We start from the raw sequence: 20,979 nt of genomic DNA on the forward strand, positions 1-20,979 counted from the left end.
TCACATTATTGTTCAAAATTCTATTTAAGTATTACATATCAGGCAGGGAAGTAACCAAGCTATTACAGACAGATGTTTAAAAGGCAAATTGGCCCTCACTGTCATATGAGCAAAGATCAAGAGTCAATCAGGCTGAAGAATGGGATTCACTACAGACTTACCGGTTTTTGAACAAAACACATTGTCAAGGCTCCAAAGAAAGGCACATCTGTGATAAGAGGTTCCAGTATCACCCGTAATGTTCCATATAACTGTGAAGAGAACAGAGGGAAACTTTAGTTTGAAGGCAACGGCCAGGATGAACCTGAACTGCTGCCTCATTTACAGAGATGTGTGGTCAAAGCACACAAACGGGACATAGTACTCCAGAGTTCTGGCCCTAACATCGATACCCCGTATCATAGGATACGCCTCTCAAAACCCATTCTTTATTGCCAGGGTCCTACACCGTCTCTTATCTGAGCAATGAATTCACAGAGCACTTATCTTCTCTAACTTCGGTGGTAAGCTTGGGCTGGAACATCATCTACTTAGTTTGTAACAAGTTATGTTGAGAGGAAATCCAAAATGAAACGCTTTTCACTGGCATTTTAAACACAAACCACAAACATCAAAACATTTCTAAACTATCTTAAGTGCTTTTAAAAAATGTATCAAAGTGACTTCGGACCCCAACCCCATTTTCAGAAGTGACTGAAACTCAGGTTCCCAAGTGTTTAGGTCACTTCTGAAAATGGGGCTTGGGTGCTTTTGAGAATTTTACCCCTGCCATTTTGTAGAATCTTGTTTCCACAAAGTTTGAATTTGGAGCCTAAAAATTGATTTAAATCTACCCCAGTAATACTGGGATTAACTATATGTGGGCACCACTGCCCTTTACTAGGCAGAATCAGCACTTCTCCCCTGTGTGTCTGAGATCACATAACTGCTAATGGCAAAAGCGGAGATTTTCAAACAGGTTGAAGGAAGTTGCTACGCTCCTTTGAAAATCCAAGCCTCAGAATAACTCCATTAATTCAAGTAGCACAGGATCTTCTCTCTCCACAGTAACTGTGAAGTTCCAAGAGGTTTAATATCATCTCACTATGCGATTGAGATTTTCAGACAGAAAGCACTAAGTGCTTCCAGAGGAGACATTTTACACGTGGGAAAATGGAGCCACAAGGCAGTGAAGTAACTTGTCAAAGGTCACCCAGCAGGCCAGTGGCAGCATCAGAAATAAAACCCAGGTCTCCTGATCCCCAGTCTGATGCCCTAACCACAGAGCCACGCTGCCTCAATATAAAATACAGCATCACATGAACATCTGCATTATACCCACCTGTATTCCTTTCACTCCTCCTTTAAACTTTGATACTTCCATGTGAATCTCGCAGTCCCCTATATAACTGAGAGAAAGTTCTCACGTTATTCCAGTGTTTGCAATACCCACACTTGAACAAAATGGAGCTGTAAAGAAGACAAGGGAAATGAGCATATCAACCCTAATGTAATATTGCAGAACTGGATGAGCGTGCACACGCTGCTGAGAAGCAGTGGCTAAATTCCTTAAACAAAAAAGGTGGGAATTTTTAATTTATTATAAACCTAAATATCAACTGGGGATGCTAGCATAGCAGCAATATGGAGCAGCATTTTTATTTCAAGCTTAATTCCCCACCCTTAGGCCTGGAGACGACAGCGTGCGCTCATTTCTACTAAGGGAATAAGGAGGGTTATTGGGGTACAAGGGAGTAAAGAAATAGCATGGTGCTCTCTCACAGCCCCTGCTAAGACTCTGATCCTGCACCAGAAGCCATGAGAACAGACTCCTGTGCCCATGCAGAGTCTCACTGAAGTCACAATCACAGCCTAATACACTATTTCACTTCTCTTGGCTCATGTCACACCTTTCAGGTCATCACAGCAGGCTGGGCCAGAGATACCTAATACAGGGGCAAAAAAAAAAAAAAAATCAACCTTAAAGAGAACCCAGTGGCCTTGAGGCGGACCCATAAGACAATAGGTCAATTATTGGGCAGTTACCATTGAGAGTATCAGACCCAGAATAAAATTCACGTGGAGTACAATAGTTTTGGAAGTTGACAATAACCTGAAAATAACCTATTTTTAATACTGTTCACTATAAGACTACAACTTCTTGATTTTTAAAACATGGCTGCCTTGCGCAGAGTGGTTTTCAAGTATGCTACAAAGATTCCGTTTTGCCGGATATTTAAAAAACAAACAAAAAACAACCCCAACCACGACATCTGAGGAGTAAGTCCCAGATTTTAATAATCTTTGGCAAATTCACAAGACACTACAGGCTCTAGAGAAAGAATTATTTTTTGGATTTATACACCCCCAAGATGAAAGCACACAACCAATTTAATTCCTGATGAAATCTGAAAAATAAACCAAACAAAATTCCATGCAATGTATTTACCTGGGGAAGGAGGGTGGAGGAAGAGAGAAACATCTACCAGATTAAGAGGTTTCTACTATAAAAATTGAAAGCTTAAATGTTGTAGCAGTGCAATTTTGCATGTCAATTTTCAGTATACCTTGTAAGGTAATACTGGTTAATCTTGAGTGATAATCACATTTAAAAAAAATTCTTAGTTTTCTGGTAAAGTGATGCATTTCTACAAATAAACTTTGGGCTCTATTTTGCAATCCTTACTCAGGCAGAGCTCCCACTGACTTCACAGGGAGTTGTCTGACTAAAGAGCCCAGAGGAAAGCTTGAAGTGAGCCCCCAAGTTTGCAATAAACAAACTAGGAATTTAGAAGGCAGTTATGACTAGTATGTGATGCAGAAGACACTATTTTGGTTTATAAAAATCCCTGGTCTTTCTGCAGAATCAGAAACTCTTCCAAACAGTCATTAATACCTTTTATTTCTAGCAACCACTTAGCTGCAGAACCGTGTTTAATATTCTCTCAGAATATTCTTTCCTGACAGAGATTTGTATGACAAAAGTTCTCTTGTGAACTATTCAGTGCGATCTGTACCATCAGATCATTATCGTTTAGGCGGTTCTAAATCAATATTACGTAGGAACTGCCATGCCAAGTCAGATCAGAGGTCCACCTCACCCACTGCCCTGTCTGACAATGGCCAGTACCATATGCTTCAGAGGACAGTGCAACAAACTCTAGTAGGGAGAGTTATGGAATGTCTTGCCCAAATGGGGAGTTTCTTCCCAATCTCCCTCAAAGGTTGGTTTATTCCCTGAAGCAGGAGGGTTGATAGCCCTCCAAAAACCCCTATTTTAATCTTATCCATATGAATGCCTAATTCTGTCTCAAATCTTGGTCTAATAGCTTGGAGGTAATGAGTGCCATGGATTAATTATGCGTTGTTAAAGAACAATTCTCCGCATATTGAATAGGACAGCACAAGGATAAATTGTACGGCCTTTGTGGTAATGCTACTGTTATTCACAGGCTCTGAATAATGGTAGCATCACACTGGGAAACTAAAAGGGATGCCTGACAGACTGGCACGATACTGGAATTTCCTGAACATACCTTAATTCCACAAGGTAATTCAGTTCAATGAACCCTTATTGAGTTAGGGTTTAATACCTTCAGGGTACATGGTATTAAAAATGGAATTGTATCTTCTCTAGTAGGGAGGGTGGATGCTAATGAACTTCCTCCTTACCAATCTTTGAAGCCATCACCCCCGGAGAGATTCATATATATTACTTCAAACTGGATTCTCCAAAGACCTAATGGACAAAGAAAAGACTTTTTGTTAAATAGCTTATGTTTAAACTGGCCCAGCACCTTCTGATCCAGCAAACAGACAGGTCCATGGAGGGCCCCAATCCTTAGGGAAGGATTGGAAGGACTAGGCCTACAGAGGCCTAATAAGAGTGTGTGCTTGTTCTGAGCTGAAGCTCGATGAACTTGTAACTGCAAAGAAACCCCTTTGGTGGGGTGATGCCCGGTAATCTTATTAGCATGCATGTAGGTGCGTTTATTGTTTTAGTAGGCCTTCTCGGTAATGGTTTTTACCTTAAGAATAAAAAGTAGGCTTGCTTAGAAAGAACGGTGTGGTAACTTATAGCTGTAGCAATCACTCCATTATCAGTCTCTGAAGAGAAAGGAAGAAGGTAGATTCTCTGTAACTTGAAGTCTTTAAATCATGGTTTGAGGACTTCAGTAACTCAGCCAGATGTTAGAGGGGTCTATTACAGGAGCGGGTGGAGAAGGTTATGTGGCCTGCAGTGTGCAGGTGGTCAGACTTGATGATCATAATGGTCCCTTCTGGCCTTCAAATCTATGAGCAAAGTTTGTTTAAGCAGACTGCCTCTGCTGTGAAATACACAGTGAAGGCAAGGAACTGTACAGTCTGGACATATCGTAGTCAGAAGGCAGTGAGATGTGTCTCCAAGAGAGGCTACAGATGGGAGCTGGAACCCTAAGACTTGTTGGACCACTAAGGGGAAATACAGGAGCAGCTGCCCTGAACTGGAACAGGCTAGTTTTAAGATATTCTATTGGTAGGCTTTTCATTTCTGGAGTGAAAGAAGAACATACCACATTGGGCGTTCAGGTGAAAGCACATTCTCCTTAGTAGGGTTTGTCAAAAAATTGACAATTACAAAATCTATTGCAAGGAAGTCTTTAAACCAGCTCCTAGACTTTTTGAAAGATTTCATGCAGTCTACATTTCACCGTAAAAATTTCTAATAAGTTTTTCATGAAAATCTGCATTTTTCTATCAGCTCTATTCCCTACAATCCATCAGTTGCACTATTTAGAAATGAAGCAGCAGCCCATTCCAGCGCTAAAGAAGATTCATTCATTGTATATAAACTTCACTCTTACTATTAGTTCGTCACTTACTGGAACTAGTGTCTGTCACAGTTGCTCTATAGTTTACATGATATATTTCCTCTCTGCATACACGTGCATCTCTTCCTGTGTTTTGGAGGAATTGAGTCTGTCATATCCTGCTCGGTGTCAAAACTGATTTGTTCAGTTAGTAACAGATTACATGTTTGCTCGCTCACCTGCAGCTTTAGGCATTAGCGGAACAATTCTTACTGCTCTGATCCCCATCCTACCTCTCCCAAACCCTGTCTACTCTTTTGCTTGACCGGTCATGTGTGAGAAGCAAGACTGGAAGCTCTTCAGGGTAGTGGTTTATCCATACTGTGCTGCAAAAAAATAAATAAAATGCTTTCTCAATTTCCCTTTAAATTCTTGCATGAACATAGTGTCTATTGACGGGTACTGTGGTGGTGGGGGGCGGGGGATAAAAACAAAACCCCCACCCCACCCCACTCGCCTGCCCACCCACACCACTCCTCTCTTCCAGCAATCAAATGAGTTCACTGCACTTGTATTTATCATACACCTACAACCCTATGGCTGCAGAAGACTGAATCACAAGCAGGTGTGTGAACAAGAGAACCCACAGAATAATTTCCCTTCTGATTATTTCATCACAGAAGGGTTTAATGCAACCAGGGACTCTATACATCCTTTGCTAGAAGATTACAAGGCCTTCAACATTCTTTCCATATGAATATCCTTCCTCTCAGAGAAACACTTCGCACTGCTATAAACACCTTTCTAATAGACTTTGTTTCTAATGGGTACAGTCGATAGTTAGTTTTGCAGTTTCTTAAAACAACTGAACGATTATCCTGAAGCAAAGCAGCTACAGGATATAAAGTGGCTGCACTTGAAAAGTTCCTTTTGTTTTGAAAGATTTTATCAGTTTAGAGAATCTAACTCAGTGTTTTGGGAGCCAAGTCAGGTTTTTTCCTCAGTTCTGACATTGTTAGGTGCTCCCTGGAAGAAGTTTGCATCTTCTGACCACCTGCAGAAACCAGATTCCTCCCTAAATGTAGTTTGAATGCTGTACTATTTTGCAATGAACAAATGGGATCCATACACCTAAAGCTTTTGAACTGGATAAATGATGGGAAAACAAAAACACTTTGTATGTAACTCAAAAAGAGCAAGTAGTGATTTTACCTAACGTTTCTTCTTAAAATCGCTTGAGCTGTTCTAAGATTGACCACAGCTTAAAGTATTTTAAGATTTGCTTTGACATTTTAAATCTGAACATTTAGGCAGTGTGGTTTGATGGGCAGAGCAGAGGATTGGGAAAGAGGACCTTTGGGTTCCATTCCTGGCTCTGCCAAAGATTTCATGCATGACCTGTGGGCAAGTCACAAGTTCTGTGACTCAGTTTCCCCACCTGGAAAAAGGGTTGTATTTATGTCTCAAGAACATGATAAGAAATAATTAGTGTCTATCAAACGCCTTGTGATACTCTGATGCTATGTAAACGCAAGCTATTATTAACAGACTTAATTTGAGCAACATTCTTCAAGCATCTGTTGTTTCCCTTGGTAATTATGAGTAATATGGAGACCAGAAATTTAGTTATGGGTCACACTTGTAGTCTGCTAAGCATACACGTCACTGATAGTTTTCTTCCTTAAAGGTAAACCATCCCAAAGTGATGCTTATTAAACTTTACTAAGAAGAGGTGGAAGCAACAGCTAAGACAAAAAGTCCTTCCCCACCCAGGCTAGGAGTCAGGAAACTGCTTCCACGGCCAGTTCTGCCATGGATTGTTGTGGGACGCTGGCCAAGGCAGTGTCTCGGTACCCTAGCTGCCCCGTGTGTAAAATGGGGACAATAATCCTCCCTCACAGGGATGCTGTGCAGCCAAAATTCATTAGTGTTTACAGGATGCTTCAAGATCTTTGGATGCTACCTAGACACAAAGCATCTTAATAACCGATGGCAGAGGCTGAGCAATTTTTAAGGGAAAAGGAATGATGTCACTGGATAATGATTTCCTGCAGCTCAAGTTAACAAATGCCAAGATAAAGGAGTCATGTTTATTTTTAAATTTGGAGTCACTCATTCTTTAACACCTACTACTACTTACCTGTTAGTAACCCTGCTATTAGGCCAAATGACTAATGGAGATGAATGATAACTGTCCAGTACTGAGACCTGAAAAAAAAGAGTTCCCAAAGCCTTATGCCCATGCAGAGTTCCTATGACTTGACTGAAGTCTGCATGGGTGTAAGGGTCCACACACAAACACACACATCCCCTTTTCAAAGGCCTGGGTTTGAAGTCTAAAGAGCAAACAGATTGACAGCAAAAACATATCATTTCTGATCACTCACTTTAACCCAGAACTAGAGGGGGAGGGATATCAGACTACCATAGCATTACCTACAGACTGATAACCGTTAAATAAACAAACACGCTACCCTTTTATTAGTAACCTCTTCGTACTACTGACGTCTTAATTTTATTTCACCTTCTATTATAAGTGTGATGGAATTGTTTAAAATAGTCATAGGTGTACCAAGTGTCATTGACCAAAAGGAAACATGAGAGGAAAGTAATTTAACTGGAGAAAAAACAGCTGTAGGGAACTACCACTAACGAGCAATGGCCAACTGAACAAATATAAATTCAATTCTGTATATTAGGTACATGAGCTTTACTCATGTCCCAATCTGAAGGGCACTTCCTCTGCTAGCTGCAGTATCACGTGCATGGACATCTTGCCTCCACAACTACGAGTGCTAGAGTTAAGGCCAAGTTCCATCTCCCTCTCAGTCTCCATTTCTATTTGGAATAGAATTCCTTTGAGGAAGAATTCTCCCCACACGTGATCTCGAGTTTGAAGAACGTTTGAGTGACACAGGTTCAGTTGCTTGAGATACGTGAACAGGAAAAACCAGACACCAACACACTTCACCATGACATGCACACGTTCTGACTAGAACTCTTCACTGCATGACCCCAAAGAAGAAAAAGACTGAAGCTAAAATCTTCCACAATTGGATTATTTTCTAGTTCTGAGAGAGAGCCAGGGTCTGCAAGCAAAGGCAGAGGAACGGATGTAGTTTTACTGAATGAGGGGCTCCCGGCTATGAAAAGGCCAGCCAGAGCAGACTCTGCTCCACTGCATGTTTAAATGGTGTTCTATAGCAGTCTCTCCATGGCACTAGTTTGGGTACAGGGAGGGATATGGCCAGGAGTCTGTCACTACCTGGACCAAACTGATTAACACCTCCTCACCCAGAGATGGGAAGCTCAGGGGTTACTGATGCTACTATAGTTCAGAGGAGTGACATGTGTGAACGGGCAGAAGATATCACTGAAGGACAACTCTCACCAAGCAAACAGAATTTGTCAGCTTACAAGCACAGCTGATGGCTAAATCTCAAAACAGACCCAATATCTGCATATATTTATTGGCAAAATACATGTGGTTCCTGCTTATTTTCACTGGGGTCTGTTCCCAAGTCTGACATCAGTGAAAAGGTAGGTACCCATTTGTCAAATATAAAGGGAAGAGAAGGGTAACCACCTTTCTGTATACAGTTCTGTATCCCTCCTGGCCAGAGGCAAAACCCTTTGGGGGGGGACAAAGGGTTTGTCTGTCTGTGTGATGCTTTTGCCGGGAACAGATCAGGAATGCAGTCTCAGAACTTCTGTTAGTTAGTAAAAAGAAAAGGAGTACTAGTGGCACCTTACAGACTAACCAATTTATCTGAGCATAAGCTTTCGTGAGCTACAGCTCATGAAGTGAGCTGTAGCTCACGAAAGCTTATGCTCAGATAAATTGGTTAGTCTGTAAGGTGCCACTAGTACTCCTTTTCTTTTTACAAATACAGACTAATACAGCTGCTACTCTGAAACCTGTTAGTTAGTAAGTAATCTAGCTAGAAATGCATTAGATTTTCTTTTGTTTAATGGCTGGTAAAATAAGCTGTGCTGAATGGAATGTATATTCCTGTTTTTGTGTCTTTTTGTAACTTAAGGTTTTACCCAGAGGGATTCTCTATGTTTTGAATCTGATTACCCTGTAAGGTATTTACCATCCTGATTTTACAGAGGTGATTCTTTTACCTTCTCTTCAATTAAAATTCTTCTTTTAAGAACCTTATTGATTTTTCATTGTTCTTAAGATCCAAAGGTTGGGTCTGTGTTCACCTGTACAAATTGGTGAGAATTTTTATCAAGCCTTCCCCAGGAAAGGGGGCGTAGGACTTCGGGGGATAATTTGGGGGAAGACGTCTCCAAGTGGGCTCTTTCCCTGTTTTGTTTAACACGCTTGATGGTGGCAGCATACAGTTCAAGGACAAGGCAAAGTTTGTACCTTGGGGAAGTTTTTAACCTAAGCTGGTAAGAATAAGCTTAGTGGGTCTTTCATGCAGGTCCCCACATCTGTACCCTAGAGTTCAGAGTGGGGAAGGAACCTTGACACCATTGATCTAACTAGGCCTGTAGCACACAACTCCATCTTAGAGCACTGGCTGAATCTTGAATAGACACTGAGCCAAATTTCCTGTCTGACCAACAGCCACTACCATCTTATGAACAGACACGAGAAATCCCCCACACACACACCCCACCATGCTAAGATTAGGTGTAATCATGACTTCTTTAATCAATTTTATGTTTAGAGTCAGTGGGTCAGATTCAGACTTAGTGTAAGCTGCTGCACTTTTTCACATTGGAAGATAATGGAGAAGCTAGCACAGTTCAAGCAGGTCTCTCCTTTTTATTACCAGCTCTGACAGTGCAGGGAATTACCAAGCTAGTCCGAGTTCATAGGTAACAATAGCAGCGTCTATCATCCGCATTCTTTGGGGTGCATAACTGGATAGGCTGGCTTTTCTATCCCCCTGAATCCACCCTTCACCAGGACAATTCTCTTAATTTAAAGAGATGAACTCACAAATAACTTCAGTAAGACATGAGGATGATTGCACGTTCCATCCTAGCAGAGACTACCCTATTTACAATGGAAGTCTACCTCTCAGCAATATCCAAGCACACCCATTTTCATAGCTTTTCTTCTGCATCCTGGGGAAACACAGCCAAGGGGCAAAACCCACCCTAGCTTATTGTGCTGTTTCTCATCGCTACCATGTGCATTAGTTCCTGAAGCGACTGTCCAACCAATCCAATAGACAGCTGGTTTGCAGAAACAAAAGCCAATATATTACTTATTTTTAGAGCAGTTGGGTGCACAGCACTGTCCAGGACATACAAGAGACACAAGACAAGCCTGAATAGACAAGATATGCTGGATGATCCCATGACAGTTCAGTTATGTTTTGGTCAATATGATTGCGTAAGACCTGGTTCAGCAATGCTGAAAAGTTTCATGGAAGAAGCAGGTCTTCAAGAGGGACCTGGATAAGGAGTGGAGTGGCCAACTAGGGCACAAGAGGGAGACTGTTCCAGGATAAAGGTGCATATCTAAAAAAGCACAACTGCACGAGTGGGAGGATCCAGACGGAGCAGGGAAGGGAGGCTTAAGAGCCGCAGGAAAGGGAGGTGTGATGTAAGCAGCAGAAATTCCTGCCTGCCTTTAAGGCTCTGCAGGGTAATGACCTTACTGTGCAAGGCGTGATACATGAACACAGACTTGCTAAATGTCCTCAAAATGGTCTGACTGTAACAGAGGGAATTCTACAATTGTTACATCAGAGAGCATGTTGTAACATTGCCAGTCTTGGTATAAGAGTAAACAAGATGGAATTTTACAGTTTGCTAAGGGAGATGCACATTTCCTGTTAATTTTGGTGAGGTTTTCCACAGACACACAATGTAAAGGCAGACGCAGTTCTTGTTTGAGTGATGCTACTGTCCACATCACTACATGTTCTTTGTTGCACACTGCTGTTGTGGCATTACCATGCAGGAAAGCAGCTTTCATTAGGGGACTATCACCCTTCGGAAGTTTCAAAACTGTAGGCATTCACAAGAAAACATTTTCCTCTATGATCCTACCCCTTCAATGTAACTGAGAAAGGAGCTTAAGTATGAAGTGTTTGAGCTGCTAACAAAAACAAAACAAAACAAAATCATTAAAAATTGCCACTCTAGGACTGAAGGGTAGAAAATGTTGTCCCTGTATTTAAAAAAGCTCTATAGATGATCCTCTGCTCAGTATGCGGTTGAGGTTAAAAAAAGCAAGATGTTGTGTTGCATAAGGAATGGGTGATGAACAATATTGTTACAATGCCTTCCTATAGGTAAATCAAATCAATAGAGCAGCCTCATCTGGAATATCAATCACCTCATTTCAAAAGTGATATTGCAGAACTAGAGGGGAGGAGAATAAGGAAGATGAGAATAATCCAGGGCCTGGAAAGACTCATATGAAGAGAGACTGAAAAGACTGGAATTGTTTTCCTTAAAAAGGGGATGAATAGAATAATGAATGGTACAGAGATGGTGGATTAGGAACTTCAGTTCCCCCCTCCCCTCCATCTCATAACACAAGAACAAGGGGACACTCCAAGGGGGGGCGGGGAATTCAAAGCCAATCAAAAGGAAATATTTTTTCCTACATAGAATGATTAAACTGTGAAACTCACAGCCAAAGGATGTCATTGAGGACAAGAATTTAAAAAGATTCAAAGAGGAATTGGATATTTTTATGGACATCAAGAACATCCAGCAATGTTATAATTAAAAATAACAAAAAGTTCTATGGATGGGATATTAAGCTTCATGCTTCAGGGAGTAAGCCAATCTCTACCTAGCATAAGCCAGGAGGAGACCTACTGTGGGGGCCAGACTATCCCATACCTGCCTATTGCACGGTTCGTACTTTCTTCTGAAGCATCGTGCACTGGACACCATCATACAGAATACCAGACTGGATGGATCTCAGGTCTGATCCACTGGAGCACTTGCTATATTCCTATGTAACTGCTTGAAGGGCAGCAAGTTAAGAGAGTTTAATATGAATAATTCAATATTACCTTATTTGCAAGTCCAGGATCACTTGTCTACTATCAATTTCCTTAGTATAAGTCTTTACTCCATTGATTTTAGGGCACTGAAAGAAGGAGAGACACATACAAGATATAGCACAGTTAACATATTTTAAATTAGGGCCAACTGAAGACTTCTACCTGCTTTATTCAACCCAGGTACATTCTTTCATTAAAAAGTTACCTAAAGTTAATAGTCTAAAATAGTGAGTGAATTGGAAAGTTTAAAGGAAGATGTAGCACAAACTTGTAAAAGTGAAACAAGTTGGTGTTTTTTTGGGCGCACTTTTCTTACCCTTGATTTTCTCAAAAATCTGAGAGGAGTTGCACAGCTAGATCTAGAAGCATGGGAGCCTCAACAGTGCAGTACCCCCTGGCTCCCTCTACTATTCTGCAAGATCAGTACATGAGTCCAAGTCCTGCTGGGCAATCTTGATGGCCTCAGACAAGCCTGGTTCCAGATGAGCGATGCCACATTTCAAGGATCATAAGGAAACTTCTTTAAACTTTTAATGAAGGGGTGACATACAGGGATGCTGATAAGAGGGTCACCTTTACTGCCTAGCATCAGTCATAAATTATGCCAGGCTAGGGTTACAGTCACTGGGAAGGTATTGTGTCCTCCGAATCCAGATACAGTCTTCCTCCTTTTTGGTTAAATAAGGGCTTATTTAAAAGCAAAGGAAACTGAGGACAGGATGACTCCAATAGCAGCTGGATTAGGACTGATGCAGTTAGTTTTCTAGTATTATAGAAATAAAGGAACTGTACACTAGAATCCCAACATTCACCGTCCCCCCCTCTCCGATTTGGGAGCAAAGCAGAACAAGATTGGTCTGTAACCCTTCCCGGTGACTTCACCTACCTTCTCTCCAAAGTGAATTTTGGTAAAGGTACATGTTTTCAGGTGCACATTCTTGGCTCTGATCTTTGGTTCAATCTTTTCTTTAAGCGTTTTTTCCAGGACTGTCCCAAAGTACGGCCAGGCCTGCGCAAGGACCTATAGAAAGCACAAAAAACACAGTGTGGATTCTTTGTACAAGATGCATCCAGTTAAAGAAAAACTTAACTCCACGCTACACAGCACATATGGCTATTGGCCCTCTACTTTGTAATAAAACTAGTTTTTATTCACACCTTCAAGAGGATTTATTCCAGTTCCTGAGATGATGGTTAAAAAAAGATTTAACACATACTGTTTGTGACAGATACAATGGACACATGACAGCCGTGAGACTATCCTATCAACTTTGTAAATGTTCTTTGTATCTTTATGAACTAGGGATTATATTTGGGGAACTGGGGAAGATTAATGCAAACCCCTAGGCAGGTAGCCAGCCTGGAGAAGCTTCACCTGAGGCAGGTGGGAGGGGTGCACCAAAGAGACTGTTTTTAGCTGGTTGGAGAAGTCTGGCAAACAAAGGACTGAAAATCTGTGACCACCCTGAAATGGGGGTGGGAAGAGGAATGTGTGGCTCTGATCACATCCAAGCTCTAGTGTGACACGATGACCAAGGGGGTCAGACCTTGCAGCACTGTATCTCCATCAGGGTCTCTGTGTGGAAGATGGGGGACTCCCTGGTGAAATCAGGTCTTCATAGAAGCTGTTCACTGTTGTAAGATACATTTTTCTCTGTAATGCTTTTGTTCTGTATAGTACTGTACTTTGCTTTACGAAGGGTGACTGGTCATTGATTAACCCTGTCATTGCCCCGGAGAGAGACCAGAGCTACAGATGCCAAGTTAAATTCCAACCTGTTGTGCATTGCAGGAGGAATCGCAACCTAAATCCCTGGTCTAAAAAGGAGGGAGCTGTGGGACTCTGACTGGAGAAAGGTCTCAGGCCTCTAGCTGTCATCTAAGTGAGGTGGCCTCAAAAAGGCCACAAAGGGGTCAGAGGTGCAGTTACCTCAGGAACTGTAACGCTATTAACCTAGGTCATTTTGCTGAACGAGGAGCTTGGTTTCAGAGCAAAGCTTCCACACCCGATTAGAGATTGGTGGTGCCCAACATGAGACACCTTACAAAGTACTTCAGCCTCGGAAGTTTCTGGACACTGATCTTCTGAGAATCTGGCCCCTTTGAGGTGCCTCATATCAGGCACCTAGAAAAATAAAATAAAAATAATTTCTGAAAATTTTGGCCTTGTTCTACTTCTAACTGTTCCTATTAACTCAACAAGCAAACATGACAGTTCTCCTCCCACAAGAGCTGGCAATTCAGACTGGATGAGACAGCAATAAAGGGTGACAGTGTGCAGCAGGAGTAGGAAAGATCATAGATGAATTACTGCTACACAAGCATGTTCGTTCCTGGTATTTAGGTTTTAAGCAGCATCTGTAGTGCAGTGGTTAACGAAGGAAGACTGGAAGTCTGAGTTTTCAGGAGGGGTTTCTTATGTTCGCCAGGAGAGAAGGCCCAGCCCTCATGAACAAGACAAGCACTCAGCTCAGACTGAATCTGCACAGATTTCGTGTGCTCAAAGGTTTAAGCAGAGGCAGGGCTGGCTCCTGCTTTTTTGCCGCCCCAAAAAAAATTGGGGGGGGGGAAAGAGAGCAGGACCTGCTGCCAAAGAGGGAGTGAAGGACCCGCCGCCAAATTGCTGCTGAAGACGCGGACGTGCCGCCCCAATCACGGACAGAGTGCTGCCCCTTTCTGTTGGCCGCCCCAGGCACCGGCTTCCTTCGCTGGTGCCTGGAGCCAGCCCTGAGCAGAGGCATTAAATCTGATCACTCCCTAAAATAGCAAGGTGTTGTTTTTATTATATTTGTATGTTTAAGTCCGTGGTAAGGAGCAACTCCAGAGTAGAGACCGTTCACTAAAAATAATTTTCCAGATACAGCTCCATTAACACCTTCTCACCTTGTTCAGCCATTCCACCCGCTCAACATCAGGGGAGCGGACCTAGTGACAAAAAAAAAAAAAAAATAACGTATTACATCGTGCAGTGCACATAACTATGGAGCTTTATGCAAGAGTAGCTGGGATGTGGAAATAGAGCTCAGGTTTGGAGGCATGCAGTCAATTGACAATCTCACGTCCCCATTTGTCTTCTATTATTACACGGTTACTTCTGAAATGGCATGAATTCAAAACAACTTTGAAAATTGGAGAATTTGTTTGAAATCAACAAGATGAAATTCAATAAAGACAAGTGCAAAGTACCACACTTCAACAACAATCAAATGCACAAATACAAAATGGGGAACAACTGGGTAGGTGGCAGTACGGTTGGGGCTATAGGGGATCACAAATTGAATATGAGTCAACAACATGGTGCAATGGCAAAAAAGGCTATTATTGTGGGGGGTATTAGCAGGAGTGTCGTATATAAAACATGGGAGAGAAATGTCACGCTTTACTTGGTACTGGTGATGCCTCAGCAGGAGTATTATGTCCAGTTCTGAACAAACTGGAGTCAAGAGGAGAGCTACAAAAGTGACATGAGGCAAGGTCCAAAAACAAACAACAAAAATATATACACCACACACCCCACACAAACAAAAAACAAAACCATGATTTTTGGAAAATAAAATAATTTTTTTTTAAAAATAAACCTGTTGAAAATTAAATCTGAATTTTAATATTAAATGTTGAGAAGCTTATGTATCAAACACATTTAAAATGATTTTATTAAATAAAAGTTGTTATGTGTTTAATTAAATTCCATTTACCATTCTAATGAAGGTTAATGTAAATCATGAGCAAAAATTAATAAGCAATAGTATATTATATCATTCACCATTTTCTAAAACGTACAATTCTGAAATTAAGCTACATAATTGCTTAAATAAATGTATATAGTTATAGTGTACCCTCCTAAGTACCAAATCTAGTGTAAAATCTCTATTTAGCTTTGCAAATCAACAAATTTTAATAGTTCTATCAACCAATGAGAATGCACCTTTCTTGAGAAAAACAAGAAGTACAAATGTAGAAGTTGATTCAAATCGATTATTTCAATCAAGGCTTCTCACTTGATTTAAATGGCTGACTTAAATCAACCTGAAAAAACTGGGTATGGTTAGTCTTGAGAAAAGGAGACTGAGGGGTAACCTGATGACAGTCTTCAAACATATCAGGGGCTGTTGGAAAGCGGACAATGATCAACGTTCATGTCCTACCTTCAGTGGATAAGAAGTAATGGGCTTAATCTGCAGCAAGGAAGATTTAGGTTAGATATTAGGAAAAAAAAAAAAAAACTCTTTAACCATAGTTCTAGTTACGATGTGCAAAGGGCTTCCAAAGGTTGTGGAATCCCTTTAGAGGAGGTTTTTAAAAACAGGTTCAACAAAATGTGTCAAGGATGGGCTAGAATAGATTTACTTGGTCATGCCTTAGTGCAGGGGCCTGGTCTCAAGGTCCTTTCCAGCCCTACATTTCTATGATTCTTTATTCATACCATATAGCCTTTAGGCCCATTCACATGATTAATGGGAAAACTACATACCACCACCAATAAAGCAGCATTAGCAAAGAGTTCCCTTTCCCCTCTTCATTATGCAATGGGAAACTGAGGCACTAAACCAGTTCTGATCACAACAGGGCCACAGTATATTGAGAGAGAGAGAGAAAGAAATCAGTTTCAGACATTTACTTTGTGGTTTGTGAATAGATCAGCCCATTGCCATTAGTGAAGTAATCCAGTGCCAGAGACACGGTGGGAAAAATAAACATTATCTGAAAAATTGCAACTTGTGACACATGGCCAGAAAGGGTTAAGCATCCTGCAGGATAAGTGACCCAAATTCAACCTCTAGGGACATATTTTAGATAATATATATATTTTGTTAGAGGTTAATCATGTAACCAAAGGGGGCTCCTGTCTATGCTGCATTCTGTTAATTCAGAGATCAAAAAGGGGATTTTAACATTTAAATGAACTGTAACAATAGTGCTATCGCTGTATTCATCTCTCTTTGAAACGTACAACAAGTCACCTGTGAATGGTGGAAAACAGGCAATTGCCTTATGTTACTCCCTGTAGCTAATTACTGGTGATGCTTAGGAAACCTGTCTACTTCAAAGTCTCCATGATTGCCTATTGTTTACCTCAGGTTTCAGAGTAGCAGCCGTGTTAGTCTGTATTCGCAAAAAGAAAAGGAGTACTTGTGACACCTTAGAGACTAACCAATTTATTTGAGCATAAGCTTTCGTGAGCTACAGCTCACTTCATCGAAGTGAGCTGTAGCTCACGAAAGCTTATGCTCAAATAAATTGGTTAGTCTCTAAGGTGCCACAAGTACTCCTTTTCTTTTTGTTTACCTCAGGACTCTGAGCTGTGAAGAGAAGTCCTGGAACTGTATAAAGGTGACTTGGGTCCTGATCCTTTTTATCTCAGATATGCTTGATGCTTTATGCAGGGGAGGCTTAGTCATGGGACTGTAGATCTCCAGTCCCATCTGGATCACCCTGAATATGAACATTGGACTATAACTCATGGACTAATTCTGAAAGAACTCTTTGCAACTACAAAGCTCATCATCTCTACTACCTATCTGATCTCAGAACCGTACTCATGTCTGTATGTATACTGATCTTTTAACCAATACTTTTTTTTTTTTAAATTCAGTTTAGTTAATAAGAATTGGCTGCAAGCACGTAAGATCTGAAATATTAACTAACCTGGGAGGTAATGTGTCTGATCCTTTGGGATTGGTAGAACTTTCTTCTAGGATGAAGAAGATTTTCAGTAATCCTCATCATATCCGACTTGGATGTCTGGGTGGAGGCCTAAGGCTGGGTTGCTTTAAGTGAATGGTGTTTTGGCTTCTGGGTAATCAGTAAGGTATTACAGACGCTGTTTGAAGCTAGCTTGGTGGATCTAAGTATTGGAATAACCATCAGCTTTGGGGATTGTCTGCCCCATTATTTGCAGTTTGCCCTAAGTAAGTAACTTTGGTGTGGCTCCCCTAGAATCCCAGTCACACAAGTATAACATGCATTTTTATATATTCCTCAACATCCATGCATCAGAGCTTTAAAGATGCTACCTGACTAACTCAGGCAGTAAAAAACAATGAGAAGTCTATTGAGTAGCCTGGATTTATGCAAAACACAAAAAACCATTGCAGCATTTTCTCTCATAACCTTCTTCAGAAGTCAGCATTTATAACAGTCGAGTTTAATAGAAATTCACCAAGAATAAACCGTGTTAGAAGGTTATGGGCTAACAGAAAACCCGGAGTTAAAAATCTCCTTTTAAAGAAAGCCTTGTGTCCATCAGGAGTTCAGCTCTCATGCCCACCTCTTAGACCATCTCTCCCCAGCACCACTGGGGACGGGGCAGGGGAGGAAGAGATGGGGATATTCGGGTGGAGGAGGGGAAGAAGAGGACAGAATGCCAAACCTATTTATCTATTTTTCCCTTGACAAAGTAGCCAAGCTATTGCTATATTTCTGCTGCCACCTTCTTTAAAAGATGGAGTCAATTTTCATCCTTGCAGGAAACAGACAGCCATCCCAGCATCACACTCTATACAGCCAATTACAGTGATCTTTAATAGAAAAAAAATCTGTTTGCATAGAATACATACAAAATAAAGGGAAAAAGCCACAGAACACGCAATAATTACAAATGAATTTCAACTAGTTGACAGGACAAGACAGGCACAAAGCTAGTATTGCAAAGCATGGAAACAGCTACAGTATAGATGAACAAAGCTTGCCTCTCAACCTAAGACTGGTCTGGTCTTTTTTAGCTTATCAGCTCAGAGTGTTTTAGCCCACATCTCAGTCCTTCTCATATGTACCCCAGACACATATGACCTGAAAAGGACGTGCCTAGCCAATTGAAAATACAGTACCCCATTGAGGAGGGTGCCCCACTGGAGAACAGAGAATGGCTTGGACAAATGTAGTTCATTTGACACAATTAGGTTGGCCTCTCATTGTTTCAGTATCCATTCCGAATGCTCGCAAGTATACCAACATGTATGTAATTCAAGTCTCCATTCTCCCCTTCCCCTTTCTTCGCCCCCGCCGCCTCAAAGCCACCAAAAGAATTCACTCTTGGGGAAGGTGATCAAAAAGTGGTTTGCCAAAGAGGCTAACAAGATTTCATGCAGTTTGACATCTCATTATCATTCAAATGCATACAGCCACCAGTACCAGGCTAACAGTCATACAGACTAACAGACAACAGAATTCAGAACTTCCCAACATTTACAGAGTGCCATTTATAGGGGATGGCAAGACACCACTCTCAGCCAAACCCAAGGAATATCAGCAAAAAGAAAAAACTTGGGTGAGCAGAGAAATCTGTGTTTCCACTTACAGGCTTGGCCAGAAATTTATGTCAAGCTTTCCTTTTTGAAAGCGCTACAGCCTCTGAAAGACTTTCTGCCTTCACTCGTGATGCTCTAGAGTGGATGCTTCACACTGACTAGTGATGCTCCAAAATGCACTGCTGCGGGACATCATAAATATCCTGCATTTCAAGTGAACCCAGAAGAGCCAGTGGACTTTAGAGGCCATAAGCAAGATAATCAAGAAAGCAAGTTAAACTTATTTCTGCCCTAGAAGTCTGGTTCTCCTCACCCCTTGCCACCAGAGCCTTAGTGATGGCCCTCGCAAAAATATTTTTGCATGTCTCAGTTTTGCCATTCACCCTCACTGCACTGATTTTAATTTCACAGTGCTTTACAGATTCTCCTGAGATGTTCCTTGCTTCTGATTACTTTCTGAACATGCGAGTTGTTCTCACAGAATGAATTAAACAGTATTATGAAACACAGGCACTGGTTCTTCAGTATGGCCATGGAGTGCTGAGCACAAGCCCCGAGGCGGTGGCAAAGTGGAGGGGCACAGCCATGGCAAACAGAGAACTATTTTACTGGGATCACTTTTCCAGGCATCTCATTTTGCTAGCCCAGGGCTTGCCAGGGAAGATGTTTCTGGCTGTTTCCACACAGGCAGTGGGACAGTCTTCAGCTGTAACCGAACCACATCATCATCACTCAAATCAACTCTTAATTTAACACTGGTTGCAGTTAAGGCAGCAGCTCCAGGGGCTGCCCGGCAAGTGTGTCTGTCTCTCTCTCTCTCACCCCCCCGCCCCCACCCAAATGGGATGCTGCAAAACTCTACTTGCAGAGACAGGTGAAGTGGGGGCAGGGCACCCAAAAGGAGGAAGAATGGGCTGGAGACCCTCTAGGGAGTGTGACAGAAAACAGAAGTAGATGTGCTAAAGGAAGAGAGGAGGTGCCTGCCCTGCAAGGCCCCACATGAGTACTAGGGTTTAGAATGACCAAGGCTACAATCTTGATGTACCGTTTGAAACAATATTACATTAAAGCACACTAGGGAACAAACGCACTCAATGCTAAACCAGAGGCTCATTAACAAGGATACAGGGCTTAAAAACAAATTACATCATTTTTATACTCATAATAAAAATTAAATATTCTATTTAGATAAAAATTTTGGGACGTGCCCAGTGAAATCTTCTCATTTTACTACGAAAGAAAGCCCCAAAAAACCCTGATACTACAGAACTCAAAAATTGCTGAAAATAACACCCCCACAATGAAATTAATAAACCCAGAAAAACAGATGCCCTAGGTACAAGGTAGTGGTCAGGTAAATTTAATTTTACTCTTGCAAGCTATTGAGAGTTTCTGTATCATGTTGCAGGATAGGCCTGTCTCACAAATAAATCTTTGTTAATTTTGCTAGTGAAGGCAGGTGTCTAATTATCACTCTGTAGAAGTGATGGGTATAATTAAACCAAGTTCTTTCAAAAACCAGCAGCATACCTTGAACTGAATCTCCTGGACAAGGATGGATATTCAGCCTAATTCAGTCACATGCAATTTAGTTGAGGTTGGTCCCGCTTTGAGCAGGGGGTTGGACTAGGTGACCTCCTGAAGTCTCTTCCAACCCTAATCTTCTATGATTCTACTGGGCACACAGTATTCAGAGAGAGAGAGCGCGAGCGTGCAAGCATGTGAGAGAGAGTAAGGAGTGGCAGACTGTCATGCTTCTTAGAGAATGAAAAAATCCATGAAGTAGAGGGTTTGAATGCTTATTCTAAGATAAAGAAACCAGATAAAACTATTTTCCCTTGTTTCCGAATAGATATGAATGGTACCCAATCGATCAAATGCATGCTTCTCAATTCAGGAATGTTTAGAGTGCTTTGAAATCCTCAAATAGAAGTGCAAATTATTTACCTTTTATTCGACCTTGCTTTAGGA

At 41.4% G+C, this 20,979-nt stretch overlaps 1 protein-coding gene across 1 annotated transcript in view; it reads right to left on the reverse strand.

Moving 5' to 3' along the window:
• ESYT3 (extended synaptotagmin 3) overlaps nt 1–20,979 on the reverse strand; it is a 60,072-nt gene that overhangs the window by 30,636 nt on the left and 8,457 nt on the right. Inside the window, exons 2-6 of the mRNA XM_073305201.1 lie at nt 14,645–14,686; nt 12,648–12,782; nt 11,771–11,847; nt 1,322–1,388; nt 162–251 (exon numbers count right to left, since the gene is read on the reverse strand). Of these exons, the coding sequence (XP_073161302.1) occupies nt 162–251; nt 1,322–1,388; nt 11,771–11,847; nt 12,648–12,782; nt 14,645–14,686 (411 nt within the window). The remainder of the gene's footprint in view (nt 1–161; nt 252–1,321; nt 1,389–11,770; nt 11,848–12,647; nt 12,783–14,644; nt 14,687–20,979) is intronic.

The sequence above is a fragment of the Lepidochelys kempii genome, chromosome 11, assembly GCF_965140265.1.
Source record: "Lepidochelys kempii isolate rLepKem1 chromosome 11, rLepKem1.hap2, whole genome shotgun sequence".
Lineage (NCBI taxonomy): Eukaryota > Metazoa > Chordata > Testudines > Cheloniidae > Lepidochelys > Lepidochelys kempii.